Below are 21599 nucleotides of genomic sequence, written 5' to 3'. Positions count from 1 at the left end.
ATCGGGCGCCGCCAAAATACACAAGTACCGGAAACTCTTTATCTGGAAAGGAGGATCAGAATCTCTGTCCATTGTGGACAAAATATGTTCTTCATTGCTTCTGCCTAAAGCCTCCGAACATTTATTTAGGCAATTTTGCAATACTTTTCCAGTGGGCTGGAGCCAAACATGTGCAGTAGTGCAGACAGGCCCAAACCTGACACCTTTGTTTGGCATGATCTTCCCTCAGAGGAAATTCCATGTTGTGTGGGAGCCGAAAACTTGGTGCATTTGAGATATTATGCATTTCTTTTAAGTGTTTTGCCATCAATTTCCCGACTACTGCTAAGACTCACTGGTTGGTAGTTGTTTGTCTTTTCCTTGCTACCACTTTTGTGCAGTGGTACTATGGTCACTAATTTTCTGTGCACTGGAATTCCTCCTGTAGCTTGAATAATAATGTTATTGGTGATGCCAGCACATTTTTAAGTTCTTCTAGTATATACTGTTATACACCACATTTTTATGAATGTCCTTGTATCTTATCTGTAGCTAATTGGATTGAGATCTGTCTTTTGTTTTTCTTATTTCACTTATATAATTAAAATTATTTTTGCTCACTTACTTACTGAGGTTACACCTCGTTGTCTTCATTGTTCCAAGTCTGCTCCTTTGCTTTCACACTAGTTGACTGCTCCTTTGCTTTCACACCAGTTGCTATCATTTTCCAGGTACTTTTCCTAACCCTATACTGCATTCACATGGCAAAATGCAGGGTCGCACCGGGACATTGAAATGGTTCAGTCCCAGTTCGACCCTGCATTTTGCTCTGTTCAGATCCCTACAGCGACCCGGCAATATTGGTGGTTCACTGACTTCATGCGGTGGAGAGTCACCAGTGGCGGGGCAGGAGGCAGTGCTTGGAGCTGGCACTGCTCCAAGCACTGCCTCCTCTATCAGTGTGAACAGGAACCCGGTCGCTCAACCTGGTTAACCCGTTCACACTGCACAGCAACCCAATAACGAACCAGTAAGAACCCATCTTTTTTACCTGTACATAATGCTGGGTTGCTGCCAGTTTGCTGGACCCGGTAAACCCTTTCAGATTACACCAATTACCGGGTCGAACCTACAACAAACCGGCATGAACCCGGTAATTAGGTGTGCTCTGAAAGGGTTATTAAACAAAGGGCCCAATTCAGATCCTGTCACAGTGCTGCAAATTCACAGCCGTGCCGATGATCTGTAGACTGCGCATGTGCACGCACTAAGTCCCCTTGTAAGCAAGAGGATTGACAGGCTACACGCTGGAGTTTTCTGGGAGTGCTGCTGCAAAACGCAGACAAATACTGGCCATTGGCAGGGAGGGGCACGAACGTCAGCAGTGGGCCTGATCTCCCCATGGCTATCACCTTGCCGAATAAGTCTTGGTTTACACGGTGCTGCACACAGAGAATGGGGTGGTGCAGAAATTCATTTGATGGTGCAACTGCGATGCACAGGGGAGAGATTTTACTCTGGTGGGGACGGGCTTACTGTTTGCTGCCCTAGACAATGGCTGATCTTGTGTGAGTGTCTGATCTCGTGTTAATGTCTGATCCTGTGTGAGTTGATGATCCTGCATGAGTGGCTGATCCTTTGTCTGATCCTGAGTGAGTGGATGAGCCTGTGTGAATGACTGATCCTGGGTCAGATTCCAGGTGAGTGGCTGATCGTGTGTTATTGGCTGATCCTTTGTAAATGTATGATGCCTTGTCTGATCCCCTGTACGTTGCTTTTCCTTTGTGAGTGTCTGATCCTGTGCTTGATCCCGTGTGAGTGGCTGATCCCATGTGAGTGTCTGATGCCGTGTGTCTGATCCTGTGTAAGTGGCTTAACATTTGTGAGTGTCTGATCCTGTGTCAGTGTCTGATACTGATACTGGTTCCATGTGAGTGTCTGATCCTTTGTCTGATTCCATGTGAGTGGCTGATCCTGTTTCAGTGTCTGATCCTCTTACTGATTCCATGTGAGTGGCTGAACCCGTGTGAGTGACTGATCCTGTGGGTGAGCATATGTGAGTGGCTGATCCTGTGTGAGTGTCTGATCCTGTGTCAGTGTCTGATACTGTTACTGGTTCCATGTGAGTGTCTGATCCTTTGTCTGATTCCATGTGAGTGGCTGATCCTGTTTTAGTGTCTGATCCTCTTACTGATTCCATGTGAGTGGCTGATCCCGTGTGAGTGGCTGATCCTGTGGGTGAGCATATGTGAGTGGCTGATCCTGTGTGAGTGTCTGATCCTGTGTCAGTGTCTGATACTGTTACTGGTTCCATGGGAGTGTCTGATCCTTTGTCTGATTCCATGTGAGTGGCTGATCCTGTTTCAGTGTCTGATCCTCTTACTGATTCCATGTGAGTGGCTGATCCCGTGTGAGTGGCTGATCCTGTGGGTGAGCATATGTGAGTGGCTGATCCTGTGTGAGTGTCTGATCCTGTGTCAGTGTCTGATACTGTTACTGGTTCCATGTGAGTGTCTGATCCTTTGTCTGATTCCATGATTTGTAAATGTATGATGCCTTGTCTGATCCCCTGTACGTTGCTTTTCCTTTGTGAGTGTCTGATCCTGTGCTTGATCCCGTGTGAGTGGCTGATCCCATGTGAGTGTCTGATGCCGTGTGTCTGATCCTGTGTAAGTGGCTTAACATTTGTGAGTGTCTGATCCTGTGTCAGTGTCTGATACTGATACTGGTTCCATGTGAGTGTCTGATCCTTTGTCTGATTCCATGTGAGTGGCTGATCCTGTTTCAGTGTCTGATCCTCTTACTGATTCCATGTGAGTGGCTGATCCCGTGTGAGTGGCTGATCCTGTGGGTGAGCATATGTGAGTGGCTGATCCTGTGTGAGTGTCTGATCCTGTGTCAGTGTCTGATACTGTTACTGGTTCCATGTGAGTGTCTGATCCTTTGTCTGATTCCATGTGAGTGGCTGATCCTGTTTCAGTGTCTGATCCTCTTACTGATTCCATGTGAGTGGCTGATCCCGTGTGAGTGGCTGATCCTGTGGGTGAGCATATGTGAGTGGCTGATCCTGTGTGAGTGTCTGAATCCAAAAAACATAATAATAATAATTTTATATATGTATAGTGCTTTCTCCAACAGCTATTTGCACGATCACACATTTTGCCATTTGCAGGCCTCTGACTGAATATTTATTTTCTCTCTCAGATAAGCAACAATGGTTTAGTCTCATTCGGAAAGGAAATGGAGGCGTATACTCCGGATGGATTCCCCATTAAGGGTTACAATCTAATCTGTCCCTATTGGGCAGATGTGGATAACGAAGAATACGGGAATATATTTTATAGACAGATCAATGATAAAGAGATGCTGAAGCAGCTTTCAGGCGATGTGAACAAATATTTTGTAGAATTAAAGTACAGCGCTGTGTGGGCCATGATAGTGACATGGCATGAGGTGGCGTATCATGGAACTGAATCAAACAAGGTGAGTGCCCAAACCAGAACTGTGCTTGTCATAGACTGTACTAAGCCGCTGCTCGACCGCTACCGCCTTCCGTACAGCCCCTGCACAGAGACAGCTTAGTGCCCCAAGAGTGATGTGCACATCTGGGGCATTCCCTAGTGGCTACTTCTAGCTAGCTGGAGTTTTGTATTTCATATGATAAGGGGTCGCTACATCCAGGGGCGGATCCAGGATAAAATGACAGGGGGGGCCTGTGCCCGGGTGCCCCCCCCCCCCCTGAATTCGCCCATGGCTACATCTGCATTCAAGCACTGGGTTCATCAATGGCAGATTCCGTTCATAAAATTATTGGGATCTGTGAATCTGGTGGTCCAACATGTTGGATTTTGAAGACCAATTAAGGCTGTACAGTAGATAGCCAGTTTTGGGCAGATCGTTGTGACAGATGAAACAATCTTTACTGTATGTGACCAGCCCTTGAGGTGTTGTATTGGCATTTTCATGATTGGTGGATCATACCATTAATAAGGGACATTTGTATTAAACAGATACTGTGGGGTCAATTTACTAAGATGGGATGCTTCCCATAGCAACCATTGAGATTCTATCTATTATCTTCTAGAAGGTGCTAAATAAACAAGTATTCGTATCCGTTTGGTTGCTATGAGTAACATCCCATCTTCAATAGAACTCCCATCTTAGTACAGTACATTTATCCCTATGACTGATTGTCCTTTTAGTCTCCATATAATCTGGTTTTAATCAGCCCCAGAACCTATGTAATTCACGTGTCCATTATTGAAGGAATGATATGGTAATCCTACACCCCGTGGGCTTACATGCCCACCAAGTCACCAAACATGCCACTGCAGCTTTTCTCAGTACTTAACATTTCCATAAGACTTCCCCATATGACATTAGACCTCCCCACATGCCCATTGGAACTCTCCACAGACTTCCTCACATGTCCTAAAACCTCTACATGCCATCAGACCCTCCCCATATTCCATCAGACCTCCCCATATTCCATCAGACCCTCCACATATTCCATCAGACCTCCCCATATTCCATCAGACCTCCCCATATTCCATCAGACCTCCCCATATTCCATCAGACCCTCCACATATTCCATCAGACCTCCCCATATTCCATCAGACCTCCACATATTCCATCAGACCTCCCCATATTCCATCAGACCTCCCCATATTCCATCAGACCTCCACATATTCCATCAGACCTCCCCATATTCCATTAGACCTCCCCATATTCCATCAGACCTCCCCATATTCCATCAGACCTCCCCATATTCCATCAGACCACCCCATATTCCATCAGATCTTCCTTTATGTCCTAAGGTCTTTTCATATGCACGTGAAACATTCTGAAATTCAACCAGACCTCCAAACATTCGCATTGTATGCCTGTCAGACCTGCCTACACACACACCACAGATCTAACAAGCCCACATGGCATGGCACAAATGCCTTTTCATGCCCATAACGAATCCCCACATGCCACCTAGATACCCATCAGATGTCCTCATATGCCTATAGGATGCTCTCCAAATGGCCATCAGATGCATGTGACATGGGCATGTGACATTTCCCCCACTTACCTTTTCATCTGTCCATAGACTCTGATTGAGAATAACCAGCTGGGGCCAACTCTACCTTTGACTTTCTCAGAAGCAGCTAGAGCTTTGAGCTATATTTACAGGTTCTAAGAGCCACTGGTTGGCCACACTGCTGTCATCCGGGGATGTAACAAAGACTGTTCTCTCTTTCTTCCTGCTAGACAAACACCTACCAGTGTGTCCTTATAACTGACAGTTTCCAAAGATGTGTGGTTATATTTAACTACCATGATATGCAGTGGACAACGGGCACAGCAAGTGGCGGAGATCCTAAGACAGGTCTTGGTGGTACCCCTGCCCAGGTATGTTTACTGGATGCTGGACGCATGTTCCATGTTATTGTCATATTTCTCACACCGCCTTTCCTGGGGATATGGATAAAAGAACATTGTGATGGCTTGTTTCCTGCTGTCGCCACTGCTAGGAGCATGCCACAACTTGTGGCTTAAGTCAGGAGGTCCATGCATCATAGACAGACGAGGCTTCATAGATGGGGCTGCAGCACAGTTCAAAATTCAAATAGAAGAGCGCCACCCACTGCCATGTCAAACAGACTCACTGGCAGTTGGTGGGGCACCCATATTTGAATTTTGGACTGTGCTGCAACCCCCCCCCCCCCTCACTGGAGCCTCCCATCCTCAAAGAACAATATAGCGTCCAAAAGTCCAACTGTGTGTCCCGGAAGCCGGAAGCTTTGACACATATTGCATATTTCTAGGATTATTGGCACAAAGTACTATGGGGTTATTCAGAGCTGATCGCATCCCTGCAATTTTGCTAGGTGGACGATGATCAAACGACTGCACATGCATGTAGGTCGTAGAGCACATTGGCGAGGCCATTCAGCATTTTCTGATCGCAAGCCGTTCCAAAGTTGATTGACAGGAAGTCGGCATTTGTGCGCGTCATCCAGCTGTGTCAGGAAAGGCGCAGGCGTGCCTGGGAGGGTCTGTGATAACAGCTCCGACCCTGATCAGCCTGTTTCTTTCACACAGGAAGAGTAGGTCCTGGGTTACGCACAGACTGAGAAAATCATTCAGAGGTGAGCGAGTTGCGAATGGATTTGCGGCTGGCCTCCAATCAGGGTGATTTTCACAAGCCATTCACAGACGGGACGGGATTTCACTCTGGGTGGTGGCTGTCTGATTGCAGGGCTTTGCCAAATCATGCCAGGTCTGATTAACCCCCATGAACTCTTGCAGTCGTATCTCCCAGAGTGCCACGGTATTGAATTCAGCAAAACGGCCTAATTTATGTTGTTCTGATTAGGGATGAGCACCGGACACTTTTCGCGTTTAGGGTTCTGATTACATTTAGGTGTTGGGTTCTAATGAGTTTTGCCAAAACACCACCCTCAAGATTTTGGGAACATCTGATTAAAAAAAAAAAGAATAAAAACGGCTATAATCACAGAAATGTGGGGTTTCTTTGCTCCTACGCTATTATTAACCTCAATAACATTAATTTCCACTCATTTCCAGTCTATTCTGAACACCTCACACCTCACAATATTGTTCTTTAGGCCAAAAGGTTGCACCGAGGTAGCTTGATGACTATGATAAGCGATACAAGTGTGCGGCACAAACACGTGGCCCATCTAGGGGTGGCACTGCAGCGGCAGACAGGATGGCAGTTTGAAAATCTAGGGACTAAAGAGCACATAATGCAAAGAAAAAAATAGGTGCAAGATGGAATTGTCCTTGTGCCCTCCCAGCCTTATGTTGCGGAAATAGGACATGCACACTTTAACAAACCAATCATTTCAGCCACAGGGCCTACAAAACTGTGGATGAAATGATTGGTTCCAGCAGACTGGAATTATATGTACGTCAGTAGGTATGAACCAGCAGACAGGTATTATATATATACGGCAGTAGGTATGCACCAGCAGACAGGTATTATATATATAGGGCAGTAGGTATGCACCAGCAGACAGGTATTATATGTACATCAGTAGGTATGCACCAGCAGACAGGTATTATATGTACATCAGTAGGTATGCACCAGCAGACAGGTATTATATGTACATTAGTAGGTATGCACCAGCAGACAGGTATTATATGTACATCAGTAGGTATGCACCAGCAGACAGGTTTTATATGTACATCAGTAGGTATGCACCAGCAGATATATATATATATATATATATATATATATAAATATATGGTACTTGTTTCCTAGCACCGTGCCCATCGCATACCATTACATAAAGTATGCGATGGTATGCGATGCGATAATCGGGTAAATGAGCCGGATTGTACAATTAAATAACACACAGCATCGCATGCCAGCAAATGGCATGCGATGCAATGTGATTTTTAATTGTACAACCCTGATGGGTGCTTACCATGTTAAATGCACCTCCATTGTCCACGCCACACCCACTATCAACGGCAACCCGAAGCGTGGCGAGCGCTGCGAGCCCGCGAGGGGCGCGGTACACGTCCTCCAACCTTTTCATACCCCCACTATCCACGTCGGCGTGGAGTTTATTCTAGATAGTGTGGCGAGCGCAGAAAGACACCGAGCCCAAAGCGTGGCGAGCTCAGCGGAATACATGTTATGTCATCCGCGTCCCCTCGCGGGGCTCGTTGCGCTCGCCACACTATCTAAAATCAACTCCACGCTGACGTGGATAGTGGGGTTATGAAAAGGTCGGAGGACGCTACGCACGCCACGCTTCGGGTTGGCGTTGATAGTGGGGGTGGTGTTCACAATGGGGGGCATTTAAAATTGTAAGCACCCATCTGGGTGCATGTACAATTAAAAATCGAATTGCATCGATTCGCATGCCGCTATATTGTATGCAATGCGATGAGATGTATAAGATGCTGTAAGATCAAAATCGTGGGCGCCGTGCTAGAAAACAAGTACCAAATATATATATGTCAGTACTAGGCACCAGCAGACTGGAATTATATATACGGCAGTAGGTAGGCACCAACAGACAGGTTTTTTATATATATGTCAATATATGGGGGGCGTGGCCCCCCATTTTCAGGCGTGATGGGTCCATGGTCATCGTTGTCGAACACAGTCCATGGATGGTTACGCAGCCTAGCCAATTCCACCCAAACATGAATCTGGCCCAGTGTGGCAGCCCATCAGCTAGAAATACCCTGATGGCTTGGTACTTTTTCTCCCTCTACTTTATGTCTCGCCCGCACAGTATATTATGTTCCAATCATTCAATTGGGCATGGCTGTCAGGATTGTTGACTATACAGAACTTCAGTAATTAATTCCCTCACGCAGGCTGGATTCAACACAGACGAGGAATTCTTTAATATGCCCAGCTCCAGAACAGCTCACATTGTGAACATTAAATCTACCAGCAACGTTAATTGCCCAGGCCGTTGGGTCTTCCGAGTGGATCACTTTCAGCTGCCAACTGGCTGCATGCACAAAGGTAACCTTTCTTACGCATTAGCAAACTCTAGGATCTGTCTCCTCTTTCACTGCTGTTGGTCATTAATAAATCATTCAGATATCACATCCCAAAGTCCCTCCCTTCTACTAAATACACAATAATCTATATTACGTCATCGTTTAAAATGATAGTAGGCCGAATTATACGTCATCTTCATCTACAGGAGGCGGTGACCTCTGGGTTTACATGTCTACTTCTTCAACGTTCACCTGGGTGGCGGCAACCTTAAGCTCTTTTGCATGGCCACCTCCCATCAAGGACTTCTGCGGTGTGTTCATTTTCTGGAGCTCTTCAGTGCTCCTCCAGCTTCAGACTGACTCCCTGGCCTTGCACGATATTAGCCATTACAAGAAAATTGGGTGACAATGGATTGAGCTGCGACTGAGTCACCACAGCTATTTTTGAGAATCCAAGATGGCGTGGTGAACCAATAGTGGCTTACTGCATCATCGCCTCATCCCTGTGTACCTGGCTAATATTAGCCAGGGTGGCAGTCAAATGGTGATGAAGGAGCGATGAAGAGTCTCAAAGATAAAAGATGCCGTTGATATCCTGAATGGGTGGCAGCACTTAACGCCACCGCCCACAAGATAAAGGATGCCCACTGCCCATAGTACATGCCCATAAAAAAAAAAAAATGACCAGTACATGTCCAATACACTTCTAAAGCCAGGCATCTGAATGGGTCTTGCGACTCTACATACACACCCAATGGGACAAATGGGCAGTATGAATTTTTAGGGATGAGGATGCGTGGGCAATTGAAAAATGTTGACAACTTTCTTGAACAGAATTGTGTATGACTCATGCCCTACACATCAAAATGTTGACATTTTGACATTTGACATTTTTAAAAGTGAGCATTTCGGCCGTTTCAGCATTTTGACCATGTCGGCACAATTAATGCAGACCAACATTCCAATGTTCACTTGTCCCAACATTCCTCCTGTCCCTCCAGCATCCAGCTCCCATCATCCCAGCCTCCTGTCCCTCCAGCATTCTGCACCCCATAATTCCAGCCTCCTGTCTCTCCAACATTCTGTCCCCAATCAATCCAGCCTCCTGTCACTTCAGCATTTTGTCCCCCATCATTTCAGCCTCCTGACCCTCCACCATTATTCCTGCATCATTCCAGCCTCCTGTCACTCCAGCATCCTGCTCCCAAACATTCCAGACTCCTGTCCCTCCAGTATCCACCTGCCATCATTCCAGCCACCGGCCACTGTCTCCAGCATTCTGCTCCCATCTTTTCAGCCTCCTGCCACTCCAGGATTCTGTTCCCAATCAATCCAGCCTCCTGTCACTCCAGGATTATGTTCCTAATCAATCCAGCCTCCTGTCACTCCAGCATTTTGATCCCCATCATTTCAGCCTCCTGTCCCTCCATCATTATTCCCACATCATTCAAGCCTCCTGTCCCTCCAGCATCCTGCCCCCAAACCTTCCAGTGTCCTGTCCCTACAGCATTCAGCTCCCATCATTCCAGCCTCCTGTCACTCCAGCATCCTGCCCCCAAACATTCCAGACTCCTGTCCCTCCAGTATCCAGCTCCCATCATTCCAGCCTCCTGTCACTCCAGCATTCTGTCCCCCATCATTCCAGCGTCCTGTCCCTCCAGCATCCAGCTCCCATCTTTCCAGCCTCCTGTCACTTCAGCATCCTGCCCCCAAACATTCCAGACTCCTGTCACTCCAGCATTCTGTCCCCCATCACTCCAGTGTCCTGTCCCTCCAGCATTCTGTCCCCCATCATTCCAGTGTCCTGTCCCCACAGCATCCAGCTCCCATCTTTCCACACTCCTATCACTCCAGCATTCTTCCCCCCATCATTCCACACTGGTATCACACCGGTATCTTGCCTAGGGCCCCATGAGGTCTAAATCTGCCTCTGCCATATACAGTAAACCTGTCTATAATTGATTCTTATCCACACTGATACCAGTATAAACCTTACACTTGTTCTTTGTTACTGTTCCATCCTTAGACAGCTCCATGCAATTCGGAGAAACGGTGTGGACTGACGACCAATGCAGCCAGAAATGTTCCTGCAAGTTTGATGGCAGAGTGCAGTGTGAAGCCAAGCCATGCGACGAAGGCCAGGTCTGCCTGCCTGCAGGCCGCAACTTCTTGTGCCAGATCAACGAAGAGGACTGTTAGGTCTCAGCCTATCGCCCTGTTGATGCGTCCCAGAGCCGCAGACATGTATCCCTGCTTGCATTCTTTCTCCAGCCAATCAGCTCATTTAGATCATGTTATTTAGACCCAGAGTATAGATCCTACCTTCTACCATTGCCTTATAATAATCTACTAGGAAAGCTGTAAGACCAAAGGCGGCTCCAGAGGTGGGGCTGTAGCAAATTTCAAAATTGAAATAAGGGAGCCATACCCACTGCCACCAACTGCCATTTCCAACTGACTTACTGGCAGTGGGTGTGGCTCCCCTGTTCGAAATTTAAACGGTGCTGTGCCCCCCCTCCCCACATGGAGTCGCCACTGGGTTAGACCATACAGTACTCCACTTTTCACATTGCATGACGAAAACCATTAACACAATGAGTCCAAATTCTTTCACCTGTAGCCCACCCTTTTCCCTGTGCTGCTGTCAGTATTCTAATTCTAAACCTAGCTTTGCTCCAGGATGTAACACCGCCCAAGTTTGTCAGCCGAGCGGGATGCCGGCTGAACTTGGACTTTTTTTAAAGTGGCAATCACTTACAAGGCAAAATCATACCTTTTAAGTGATTGCCTTTTTTTAAAAAAAAACATCTAAATTCGTCGGGCATCCCGCACGGCTTCCGCACTTGAGTGACATTACGTCCCGCCTTCTACATCTCAGAGAAAGTCTTCTTCTTCATACATGACCCAAAGAGGTCCTAAAGTTGTGAGTTGCAACAATTGATGTATTACCCCTTAAATTGAAGTATTCTGACTTTTACTCTTAGCCTATCACACATTAAAGGAATAGTACCCGCGTCCATTTACCTCTCCCTTTATTTATGTCTACTGTATATTTACTTTTATAATGGGACTTAAAACTTCATTCTTAACAGAAAGAACAGGGGGAGGGGGGGATTTTCAGATTGCAACTTGTCAGCTCAATAGAATTTGTGCATTCTCTGGGGTGAACCAGTTGTCAGGGCATATTGTACCCCAGGCCCCCATTTGTACCCCAAGCCAGGGCTGGGCAACACCGGCCCTCCAGATGTTGATGAACTACACATCCCAGCATGCCTTGCATCAGTTTCAGCATGGCCACATAGCAAAACTAATGCAAAACATCCTGGGATGTGTAGTTCATTAACATCTGGAGGGCCGGTGTTGCCCAGCCCTGCCCTAAGCCATAGAACTCTGATATCACTATCTGTCCCTCTTGTGCAGCAGCAGAACCAGGCAGTCAGAATGTCAGCTGGATGGAGCTTCCCGACTAGTGGAGAGAGAGGAAGGTGGAGAGAGCAATAAGGGACACCGGGATCCCAGCTTTTCCTCCTCCCTCCCTGCATATCTGGGTACTGTTAAACTATTAGTTTAACTCCAATGTACACCAATTAAATAGTTTAACACAGGTGACACCAATCATATACTAAGAGTGAAGTCCAAGTATTCGCTCCTGGAATGGGTCAGGTTGGGAGATTTGCATAATCGAATATAATCCCCCCTCCCCCCCGACCGTACCTTCCCCTTGTCTTAAATGCCCCGGGCACCTCCAAGGCTTAATTTGGCCCTGACTATATGACTATATCCACTGTGAGTACAAGATAGATGCGCTTGGAAAGTCAGCAGTATTTCTAAGGGGCATATACAGTTAAACAAGGGGATTACTGTGCGGGAGGGGAAATTTTGGGTTTCACTCCAGGTCTTATTCAATTGTTCCTCATTTCCCTGTTGTGGAATGTGCAGGATTTCTTAAATACTACAGACTCCAAAAGGTTTCCTTTTAATGCAGACGGTTCCTCACCGCTCTGGATGGATATGCGTTTGATACAAGACCTAACTGAATAGGTCAGAGCCGACAATGAGAGGGATTGGATTTGTCCTATAATCGTAGCTCTGTGTGTATCTTATGATTTGCTTCAATCTCTCTCCATGATGACATTTCAGGGACTAGAAATTCCAAAATTCACAAAGCTTTTATTGTCTCCTTGTAATATTCTACGGTCATTTCACACTGATAGTCACACTGCTGATAGTCACCCTGCTGATAGTCACACTGCTCATAGTCACCCTGCTGATAGTCACACTGAGCCTACACATTGAAGCCACACAGAAATGATGTCATGGGATGGATGTGTCTTCACCTATCTACTCTCCTTGCTGATATACAGTAACCTAATATTTTGGACCTGTTAGCTTGTATTAGTAACATCACCCAACCTTAGCATAACACATGACGGTGGATCAAAGTATAAACACGTATGCAATTTTTTTTTCATGTGGCCCTTGTACTTATTACATGTCAATAAAGGGAACTATCAAAATACAATCCCAAAAATGTTTTTGTATTGGATCTCATTCTCATCCTATAACGTTGTTTCTATGATACGCCATGATAAATATGGTGCCTACGGGACCCTATCTATATTCATGAGATTGTAGCCTATGAATTCAGGAACCAGTGGCATCGCTAGGTGGCATCTATTGTGGTCCTGACACACTTTCTGTGTGGCATCATGTAAATAATGCCATGACCTCTGGTGTATGACTTTTGGGGGCATTACTGCACGTCACTCCCCGTTTCCCATCATGCTGGGTGCTTGTATAGAGCCCCAGGAGCTCTGGGGGCAGTTCCCAGCCTCTCCTGGACCAATATGGATGACGAGCACATTTTCACTTCAACTATTAATTCTGCTGTGCTATTTTGGTGACACCCCCTTAGATGGTGTCAACCAATGCCACTGACATCAGTAAGGCAAAAGATTGGAGCCTTTGAATTCATTAGAAGCTAGTGACATCACTGAGGCAAAAGAATGCAGCCTACCCATGCATTAGAAGCCAGTGACATCACTGCAGCAAATGATTGCAATCCATACATTCATTAGAAACCAGTAACATCATTGAGGCAAAAGATTACAGCCTATATAGTCATATAGTCATTAGAAACCTGTGACATCACTGAGGCAAATGATTGCAACCTATCCATGCATTAGAAACCATTGACATCACTGAGGCAAATGATTGCAACCTATCCATGCATTAGAAACCATTGACATCACTGAGGCAAATGATTGCAACCTATCCATGCATTAGAAACCATTGACATCAGTGAGGCAAACAATTGCAACCCACGCATTCATTAAAAACCAGTGACATCACTGCGGCAAATTATTGCAACCTATCCATGCATTAAAATCCAGTGAAATCACTAGGGAGTACTCTAGTTTTAAGACTGTTCTTGAGATATTAATGTGTGTCTTCTCATTGCTGGAAACATGTCAAGGTCAGCAGCAAAATCTTGCAGAAATTAACATTTATCTTCCTGTGATTTAAAGTATGATTGTTGTAGGATATCTAATAAAATATTTCTGATGCTAAAATCCCCGTTTATTGGTCCTGTACATTGAACTTAAAGTCAGCATTCCTTCTAGAGAAGAAACTACTATTGGTTTATTCACTATCTCTGGGAACAGGGGCGTCAGTTACCCCGATGCAGTTACAAAAAGGGGGTACGGCTTTCAATAAGGTGACATGGCTTTGCACCCTGAACACTGAATTTGGCCACTCCGGGGGTCTTTGAGATGCCCCCAGTGACTGTTGTCAGCAAGAATGGCTTCTACCAAGTGAGAGGAGATGGTATTTTGATGCCCCCCCCCCCCCTCCCCTCACCACCACCACCAGCAGGCTGCATCCCCTACACTCCTGTCGTGAGTCCACTGCCTGGGAAACTCTGTATTTTATAGGAATTTATGCTCAAAATGTCTCCTGAAAGTCCGTGTACGACAGGAAAGCCTTGGTAAAGGTGTATTGTCTATTAAACCATACTGTGGAATGACACATGTAGGCGAGAAAGAACTAAAATGGGACTGATCTGAAATAGTTTTGGTTACACATAAAAGCAAACCAACACGTTTGTGAAAATTTATGTACAGTATAAGGGCATCGTAAAATATAAAGATATTATATAATTTGTTGTGGTGCATTTCATTTGACCTACAAATAGGATGGATTAACAAATACTTCAGCTGGAAAAATATGTTATCCAGCCGCGCCAAACTGGGGCTTATTATCATTAGGGGGTGGGGCTTGTTAATGCTGGGATCTTTTTCCACTGGCAAAAGATCAAAGGGTCTACGCAAGTAAAAGGTCAACCAATGAATGGAGCTCTTGGGACTTTTTTTTAATTTTTGGGCAATTTTGCATCTAGACCTAGACATTGTTTGAGATGTATTCCACACCCATAAGGATTTCCCTTGAAAAAACGGGCGGTGAAGCAGAATCTGAAGTGGATGACTGTAGCTCTGGAAATGTGCGCCACCGCAGAATGGCCTGATGAAGGTCTCTTGTCTGGAAATTTCCTTACAATATCACTAATCTCTATGGTTGCTCAATGCACACTATGGGGGTGATGCTAATTGGCTTGATTCATGGCGATTGCGCACTGGAGACCGATGTTTAGCATCTGTCCATGCACATGTTCAGGGCTGCTGTGCGGGCACCTTCAGCGACTTGCATAGTCGCCAAGGCGTTTGCACGGGGGGGGGGGGGGGTGATCGAGGCAGGCAGGGGGCATTCTCATTGGGATCTCCAGTGTTTCCTGGGTGTACCCAGGAAAATGCGGTGTGTGCCCAGAAAAACGCTGGTCATCCCCATGTGAACGCGGGTGGGCAGCTGCCTGCACAGGACGTCAGCCGCCTGCCCTTTGCTCGGACCGGATGCCACAAGTCCAGACTGACTTAGATTTGTGAACAGGGCAGAAATCAATTGATGGTCGGTGACCAGCTAATGATTTCGGCCCCGTACGTTGCCCTGCTAATGGAGGTTTATGCAAGACATTTGTACAGCAGCAGGCAGGGCCAGATTAAGCCTTCGGGGGGCCCGGGGCCACTTGTCATTACTGGCCGCAAACTGCATGGGAGAATATTACACTGTTAAAACACAGAGTAAAGGCAGTATAAACTTGGTCAATGTGTTTGTGGCAGCCCACCCCAGCTGTGTGCCCCTTTGCCCCAATGGAGCCCTTCAATTGCAGCCAATGCTGCCTAAATAGACCCCTATCTGCTGTCCAGCACAGGAGGAGTTAAAGCAACTGGGGATTGGCTGGCTGGGGGAGCGCGAAGCGGGGAGGTCAGAGGTCACTCCCCGGGAGGATGGGAAGAAGAGAGACTCTCACGTGCAGGAGGGGTAAGCAGCGCGGAGACCAGCAGCACGTGGAGCCAGGACCCGCAAGTGGCATGCTGCACAGGAGCTGTGTGGGCAGACAGGCGGCGAGAGGAGAGCGGGCGCAGCAGCAGAGATCCCGGCGGTGATTGACAGCTCTGCTTGTCCGGAGGAGTGCGCGCCAGCAGGGGGATGCCAGGAGCAGCCTGAGACAGCGGGCGGCAAATACTCCCGGGCCCGGCGGTGATTGACAGGCCGGGACGGCGCGTCGGCCGCATTGCACCCCATGGCAGGGGAGTCACATGCCACAGAGCAGCAGCATCGAGAAGAGAGCCCCTGACCGAGAGCCAGGCACAGCAGTGACCTCCAGGGCAGGAGGCAGCCCAGTGAAGGAGCCAGGAGGATCGTTACTGGCAGGAGCCAGCATCTGCAGCTGATTACACAGGTACCCAGGGCTTACCCCAACCCAGGCAGTCTGCGATACCAGGGACGTTTCAGTTGCCCCACTTACAACCCCGCTCCAAACAGCCCTGTTAACCCCGAGTCACAGGGACACCCCAGGATCCAGCTCCTACCATCCTTCTGTAACCCCATTGACCCCGTTGCCGAGGCCCAGATTGTCAAGGCCAGTTCTATTCTGAGGATACCCCTGAAGCCTGTTTTTGCCATTAATACAGGAGGTTGCCCCAGGAAACGGGAATCTGCCTGTCCCTCGATTCAGAGGATCGTTTTACGTCAGTGTGCATATTATAGGGACATACCCTTTTACATGTGAGGACCTGTCGACGTGGGACCATTATGTTGGGCCAGAGACTGGTACTCCGTGACAGTGTATGTTGATTCATTTGCCATTAGATTATATTGAGATTTCTGAGCCATTTAAATTGATTGCTAGATAGAGTGATTATTGTTTGATTGTATGCTTTACTGTAGACGTTTGTTCATTGAGTATTTCTTCTTGTCATTTGTCATTGAGATATTGCAGCGGTCAGTCCGTGTGTTAGTAAATAAATTATTATTGCTGCTAATTGTGGTAGAGTTGTCTTTTGTGGGTCTCCTTGGGTTGTGCCGTTCCCTGCCACAGGTTCTCCGGAAGAAGGCGTGAAAAATCCAGAAGCTGCCGCCGTCATCAGCTCCAGACTCAGGTACCATCTTACACCACACCGTTACAGGGGCACTGTCACACTTGGCGTCTACGAACAGGATTGCAAAGACCCCTGTGAACGACGAGATGTGGCGATCGCAATATGCAGCACCTCAGGAGATGCGGACAACCGCCAGTCCACCACCCCAAGTAGGTCCAGACGCTATCGAGACCATGATAGAACAAATCAAGGAGGCGACTAAGGTAATCCGTGAAATGCGTCGAGAACGGGAGGAAGATGAATATAGAAGATGGCGACGTGAACTTGATAGAAGGTACAGACACCAGCGGAATCCCCGATGGAGGTTGGAGCGACGACCCACTGACCAGGTCACTGTGTGCCCACAGACCATGAGAAGACACGGGAGAGGCGGTCCACCGGCAGTGTTCCAGAATACGACGAGAGCGTCCTGTGGAATGCAGATGACCGATAGGCCGCAAACCGGCCCAAGAAGAATTACAGGTCGTGTCCTATGGTTTGATGTACCACGCGGGTATGGATTCATTAAGCGCGCAGACACTGGCCATAGCGTGTATGTCCACTATACCGCCATCCAGCATGCCAACCCCCAAAACAGCTTCCGGAGCCTGAGCAACGGTGAGGCCGTAGAATTCGAATTGACAAGCGGGAAGAAAGGCACCAAGGCCGCCAACGTGACTGGACCGAATGGAACACCGGTGCTACGTAACAGACGCACCCCAGCACACTATCCAAGTCATAGAGAGCCCCAACCGTACTACCAGCAAGAGTACAGCCACAGCGGAAGTAGAGCTGAACTGAGGGAAGTAAATGGCGAGAGTGACCGATTTAATGCCAACCCTCCTTGACCAGGACAGATGCCCCGCCCACCAGAACCTGACATCACGAGGTCAAGCAAGAAACCGGTCGTGCGGAGTGAGGCAGTCCATCAGAACTGGCAAGAAGTGACCAGGCCTCAACTTCCAGAGCCGACGCGGGAGTATGTGCCCAGGATGGACGATGCCAATTACCGAGCGGCGAACCTAGGGCCAAGAAATATCAGAATGGCTGAACCAGAGAGAAACTCCAAAATTGTGGTCCATATGGCCGTGACAGAGACCGTGGAGCCATCAGAAGTGGAACCAGCTATACCGTTGCCTGAACCCAAGGCCAAGATAGAACCAGCAGAGAGAGATGAAAAGGCCGAGACCTGTTTCATCAATGGGAAGCCTGCAACGGACGGCGAGTACACGACCATCTCTGGAGAAGAATTCGCCTTCAGAATCCAGCAAGCAATACAGAGGTCGAAGAGGCAAGATCGAGAGGCGAGACGTGTCTAAAGCTGAGTGCAAGTCGTGAGAGTGGGCGCCATCCGTTGACAGCAGTGGAGAAGCTGGACCGCAGAGGGATGGAGTCCTGTGGCGGAGGGATGGTTGACCCGGGGAGCCCACATTAGTTAGGAAGGTAGTGACACTTGTAATGGTTATGTAATGTATAATTGTTCACACCTGTTTTCATTTAGCGGTTGAATGTTGTCATGGACATTGACAGGACTTTGTCAGGAACTTATTGGCCCTGGTGAGGTTGCCTGCGGACAGGCAAATTTCCAGCAGGGAGGTGTGTGGCAGCCCACCCCAGCTGTGTGCCCCTTTGCCCCAATGGAGCCCTTCAATTGCAGCCAACGCTGCCTAAATAGACCCCTATCTGCTGTCCAGCACAGGAGGAGTTAAAGCAACTGGGGATTGGCTGGCTGGGGGAGCGCGAAGCGGGGAGGTCAGAGGTCACTCCCCGGGAGGACGGGAAGAAGAGAGACTCTCACATGCAGGAGGGGTAAGCAGCGCGGAGACCAGCAGCACGTGGAGCCAGGACCCACAAGTGGCGTGCTGCACAGGAGCTGTGTGGGCAGACAGGCGGCGAGAGGAGAGCGGGCGCAGCAGCAGAGATCCCGGCGGTGATTGACAGCTCTGCTTGGCCGGAGGAGTGCGCGCCAGCAGGGGGATGCCAGGAGCAGCCTGAGACAGCGGGCGGCAAATACTCCCGGGCCCGGCTGTGATTGACAGGCCGGGACGGCGCGTCGGCCGCATTGCACCCCATGGCAGGGGAGTCACATGCCACAGAGCAGCAGCATCGAGAAGAGAGCCCCTGACCGAGAGCCAAGCACAGCAGTGACCTCCAGGTCAGGAGGCAGCCCAGTGAAGGAGCCAGGAGGATCGTTACTGGCAGGAGCCAGCATCTGCAGCTGATTACACAGGTACCCAGGGCTTACCCCAACCCAGGCAGTCTGCGATACCAGGGACGTTTCAGTTGCCCCACTTACAACCCCGCTCCAAACAGCCCTGTTAACCCCGAGTCACAGGGACACCCCAGGATCCAGCTCCTACCATCCTTCTGTAACCCCATTGACCCCGTTGCCGAGGCCCAGATTGTCAAGGCCAGTTCTATTCTGAGGATACCCCTGAAGCCTGTTTTTGCCATTAATACAGGAGGTTGCCCCAGGAAACGGGAATCTGCCTGTCCCTCGATTCAGAGGATCGTTTTACGTCAGTGTGCATATTATAGGGACATACCCTTTTACATGTGAGGACCTGTCGACGTGGGACCATTATGTTGGGCCAGAGACTGGTACTCCGTGACAGTGTATGTTGATTCATTTGCCATTAGATTATATTGAGATTTCTGAGCCATTTAAATTGATTGCTAGATAGAGTGATTATTGTTTGATTGTATGCTTTACTGTAGACGTTTGTTCATTGAGTATTTCTTCTTGTCATTTGTCATTGAGATATTGCAGCGGTCAGTCCGTGTGTTAGTAAATAAATTATTGTTGCTGCTAATTGTGGTAGAGTTGTCTTTTGTGGGTCTCCTTGGGTTGTGCCGTTCCCTGCCACAGGTTCTCCGGAAGAAGGCATGAAAAATCCAGAAGCTGCCGCCTTCATCAGCTCCAGACTCAGGTACCATCTTACACCACACCGTTACAGGGGCACTGTCACATGTTACTGCGGGGGGGGGGGGGGGGATTAATATAAACATAAATATATATATAAAATACCACATGAAAAGCCTGTGTTTGCCCTGACAGGCTCAGTGGTGCCTCTAATTAAAAACCCTCCCATGAAGAGGCCGCTGTTGCTGTCCTCCCTGGGCCTGAGAAACATATGATGAGCTCCACCAAGCAGAGCTCAGCATAAGCCTCTCAGCCTCTGACCTCTTGTGCAAAGTCTCATGGGACTTAGTCAATGCCCAGTAATGCACTGCACACTTGTGCGGTCAGTGTGCCTTGTCTCCCGATGCTCAGCACCATTAATCATTGTCACATTGGCAGATAGGTGAAGCTGCAGCACTACCCCACTCCCATGCACAAAACCTTTAGCTAAAACAATATATATATATATTTTAAATACATGCCAACCACAGGGGGCCCCTAGATAGAGGGGGGCCCAGGGGTACTGACCCCCTGTGCCCCTCTCCTTAATCTAGCAGGGGCATTCACACGCCCTGTGGGCGTCATTAGAAAGCCCGCTGTTATGCGAAGGGGACCCCTGCCGGACCCTAACTCCGTTGCCTCAGACAGGAGTCAGCAGCTGTGTGCAGAGCTAGGCTTCACCTGGGCCCGTCTCGGCTGGGGAGCGAGTTAGGCCCGCTCCGCTCCGCTACAGGCAGGTCTTAAGGTTGGACAACACCTGCTGCTGAGGCCAGGAGAGCGCAAGGGCAAAGCTAACTATACCTACAGAAGGCAGGGGGACCCCGGACGCCTGGCGTGTACTAAACGTAACAATACGTGAAGATGGTACTAAATGTAAATGGTGAACAAGGAAGCAACAATGCTACAAAGATGGGATAATATCACAACAACTGAGGGCAACAATGCCGAAGATGGAATATAAAGATAAAAGATACAGCTGGCAGCAATGCTTCTAACCAGGTGGAATATGGAGCTAGAAAGCACTGGCAACCAGGTCCTCTGATGACACTTATCTGTAGCCGGACACAGGTAAACGGGACACGGCACGAGGAACAGCACGAGGCACGACACAGAACGGGAAGGCACAGGACTGCAGAGTACTTCTGGAACCAGGAACACCAAGGCACACTAAGGTATGACCAAAGCTATAACCGGCGTCTGTTCCCAGCAGACGCCAGCTATTTATTTGAATCTGCCGCCTGTGATTGTGCTGACGTCAGCTGCGCTGACGCCGCACGCTGCTTGGAGACTCGAGAGCGTTGCCCAGCAACGCCCCGACGTCCAGCAGCCGGAACCACGGAGCCGGAAGCTCGGGGCGTTGCTAGGCAACGCCCCCGACGCTCCCCCGGCGCTCCATCTCCGCCGCCCGTCCCGGACGTGACATCACGCAGAGGCGCTCTGGGACGGCGGCGGCTGACAGTACCCCCCCCTTGAGGAGAGGTCAACCGACCTCCAAGTCCTGGCTTCAACGGATTTTGCTTATGAAATAATTCTTTTAAAGATGGAGCGTGAAGGTCCTTGTCCGGGACCCAGGACCTTTCCTCAGGTCCATAGCCCTTCCAATGGACTAGAAAGAACAAACGCCCGCGAGTGATTCTCGAATCCAGAATACTATCGATCACAAACTCCTTGATGCCTTGACGAATTACTGGGGCCGGCCTGTAAGCACGTGGCCGATGGGCAGGTTTAAGCAATGAGGCATGGAACGTGGGATTGACCTT

General features: G+C 48.5%; 1 protein-coding gene across 2 annotated transcripts in view; it reads left to right on the top strand.

Annotated features, from left to right (window-relative positions):
* Nucleotides 1-11706, top strand: part of LOC146041707 (alpha-tectorin-like) — a 31098-nt gene extending 19392 nt beyond the window's left edge. For both annotated transcript variants that reach the window (XM_083161620.1, XM_083161619.1), the window contains exons 5-8: nucleotides 3184-3462; nucleotides 5236-5376; nucleotides 8329-8482; nucleotides 10487-11706. In XM_083161620.1, coding sequence (XP_083017746.1) covers nucleotides 3184-3462; nucleotides 5236-5376; nucleotides 8329-8482; nucleotides 10487-10659 — 747 coding nt within the window. In that variant the 3' untranslated portion in view covers nucleotides 10660-11706. The remainder of the gene's footprint in view (nucleotides 1-3183; nucleotides 3463-5235; nucleotides 5377-8328; nucleotides 8483-10486) is intronic.
* The last annotated feature ends 9893 nt before the right edge of the window (nucleotides 11707-21599 follow it).

The sequence above is a fragment of the Crinia signifera genome, chromosome 19 (genome assembly GCF_055691185.1).
Source record: "Crinia signifera chromosome 19, ASM5569118v1, whole genome shotgun sequence".
Taxonomy (NCBI): Eukaryota; Metazoa; Chordata; class Amphibia; order Anura; family Myobatrachidae; genus Crinia; species Crinia signifera.
This window is presented reverse-complemented; position numbering and strand designations above follow the sequence as displayed.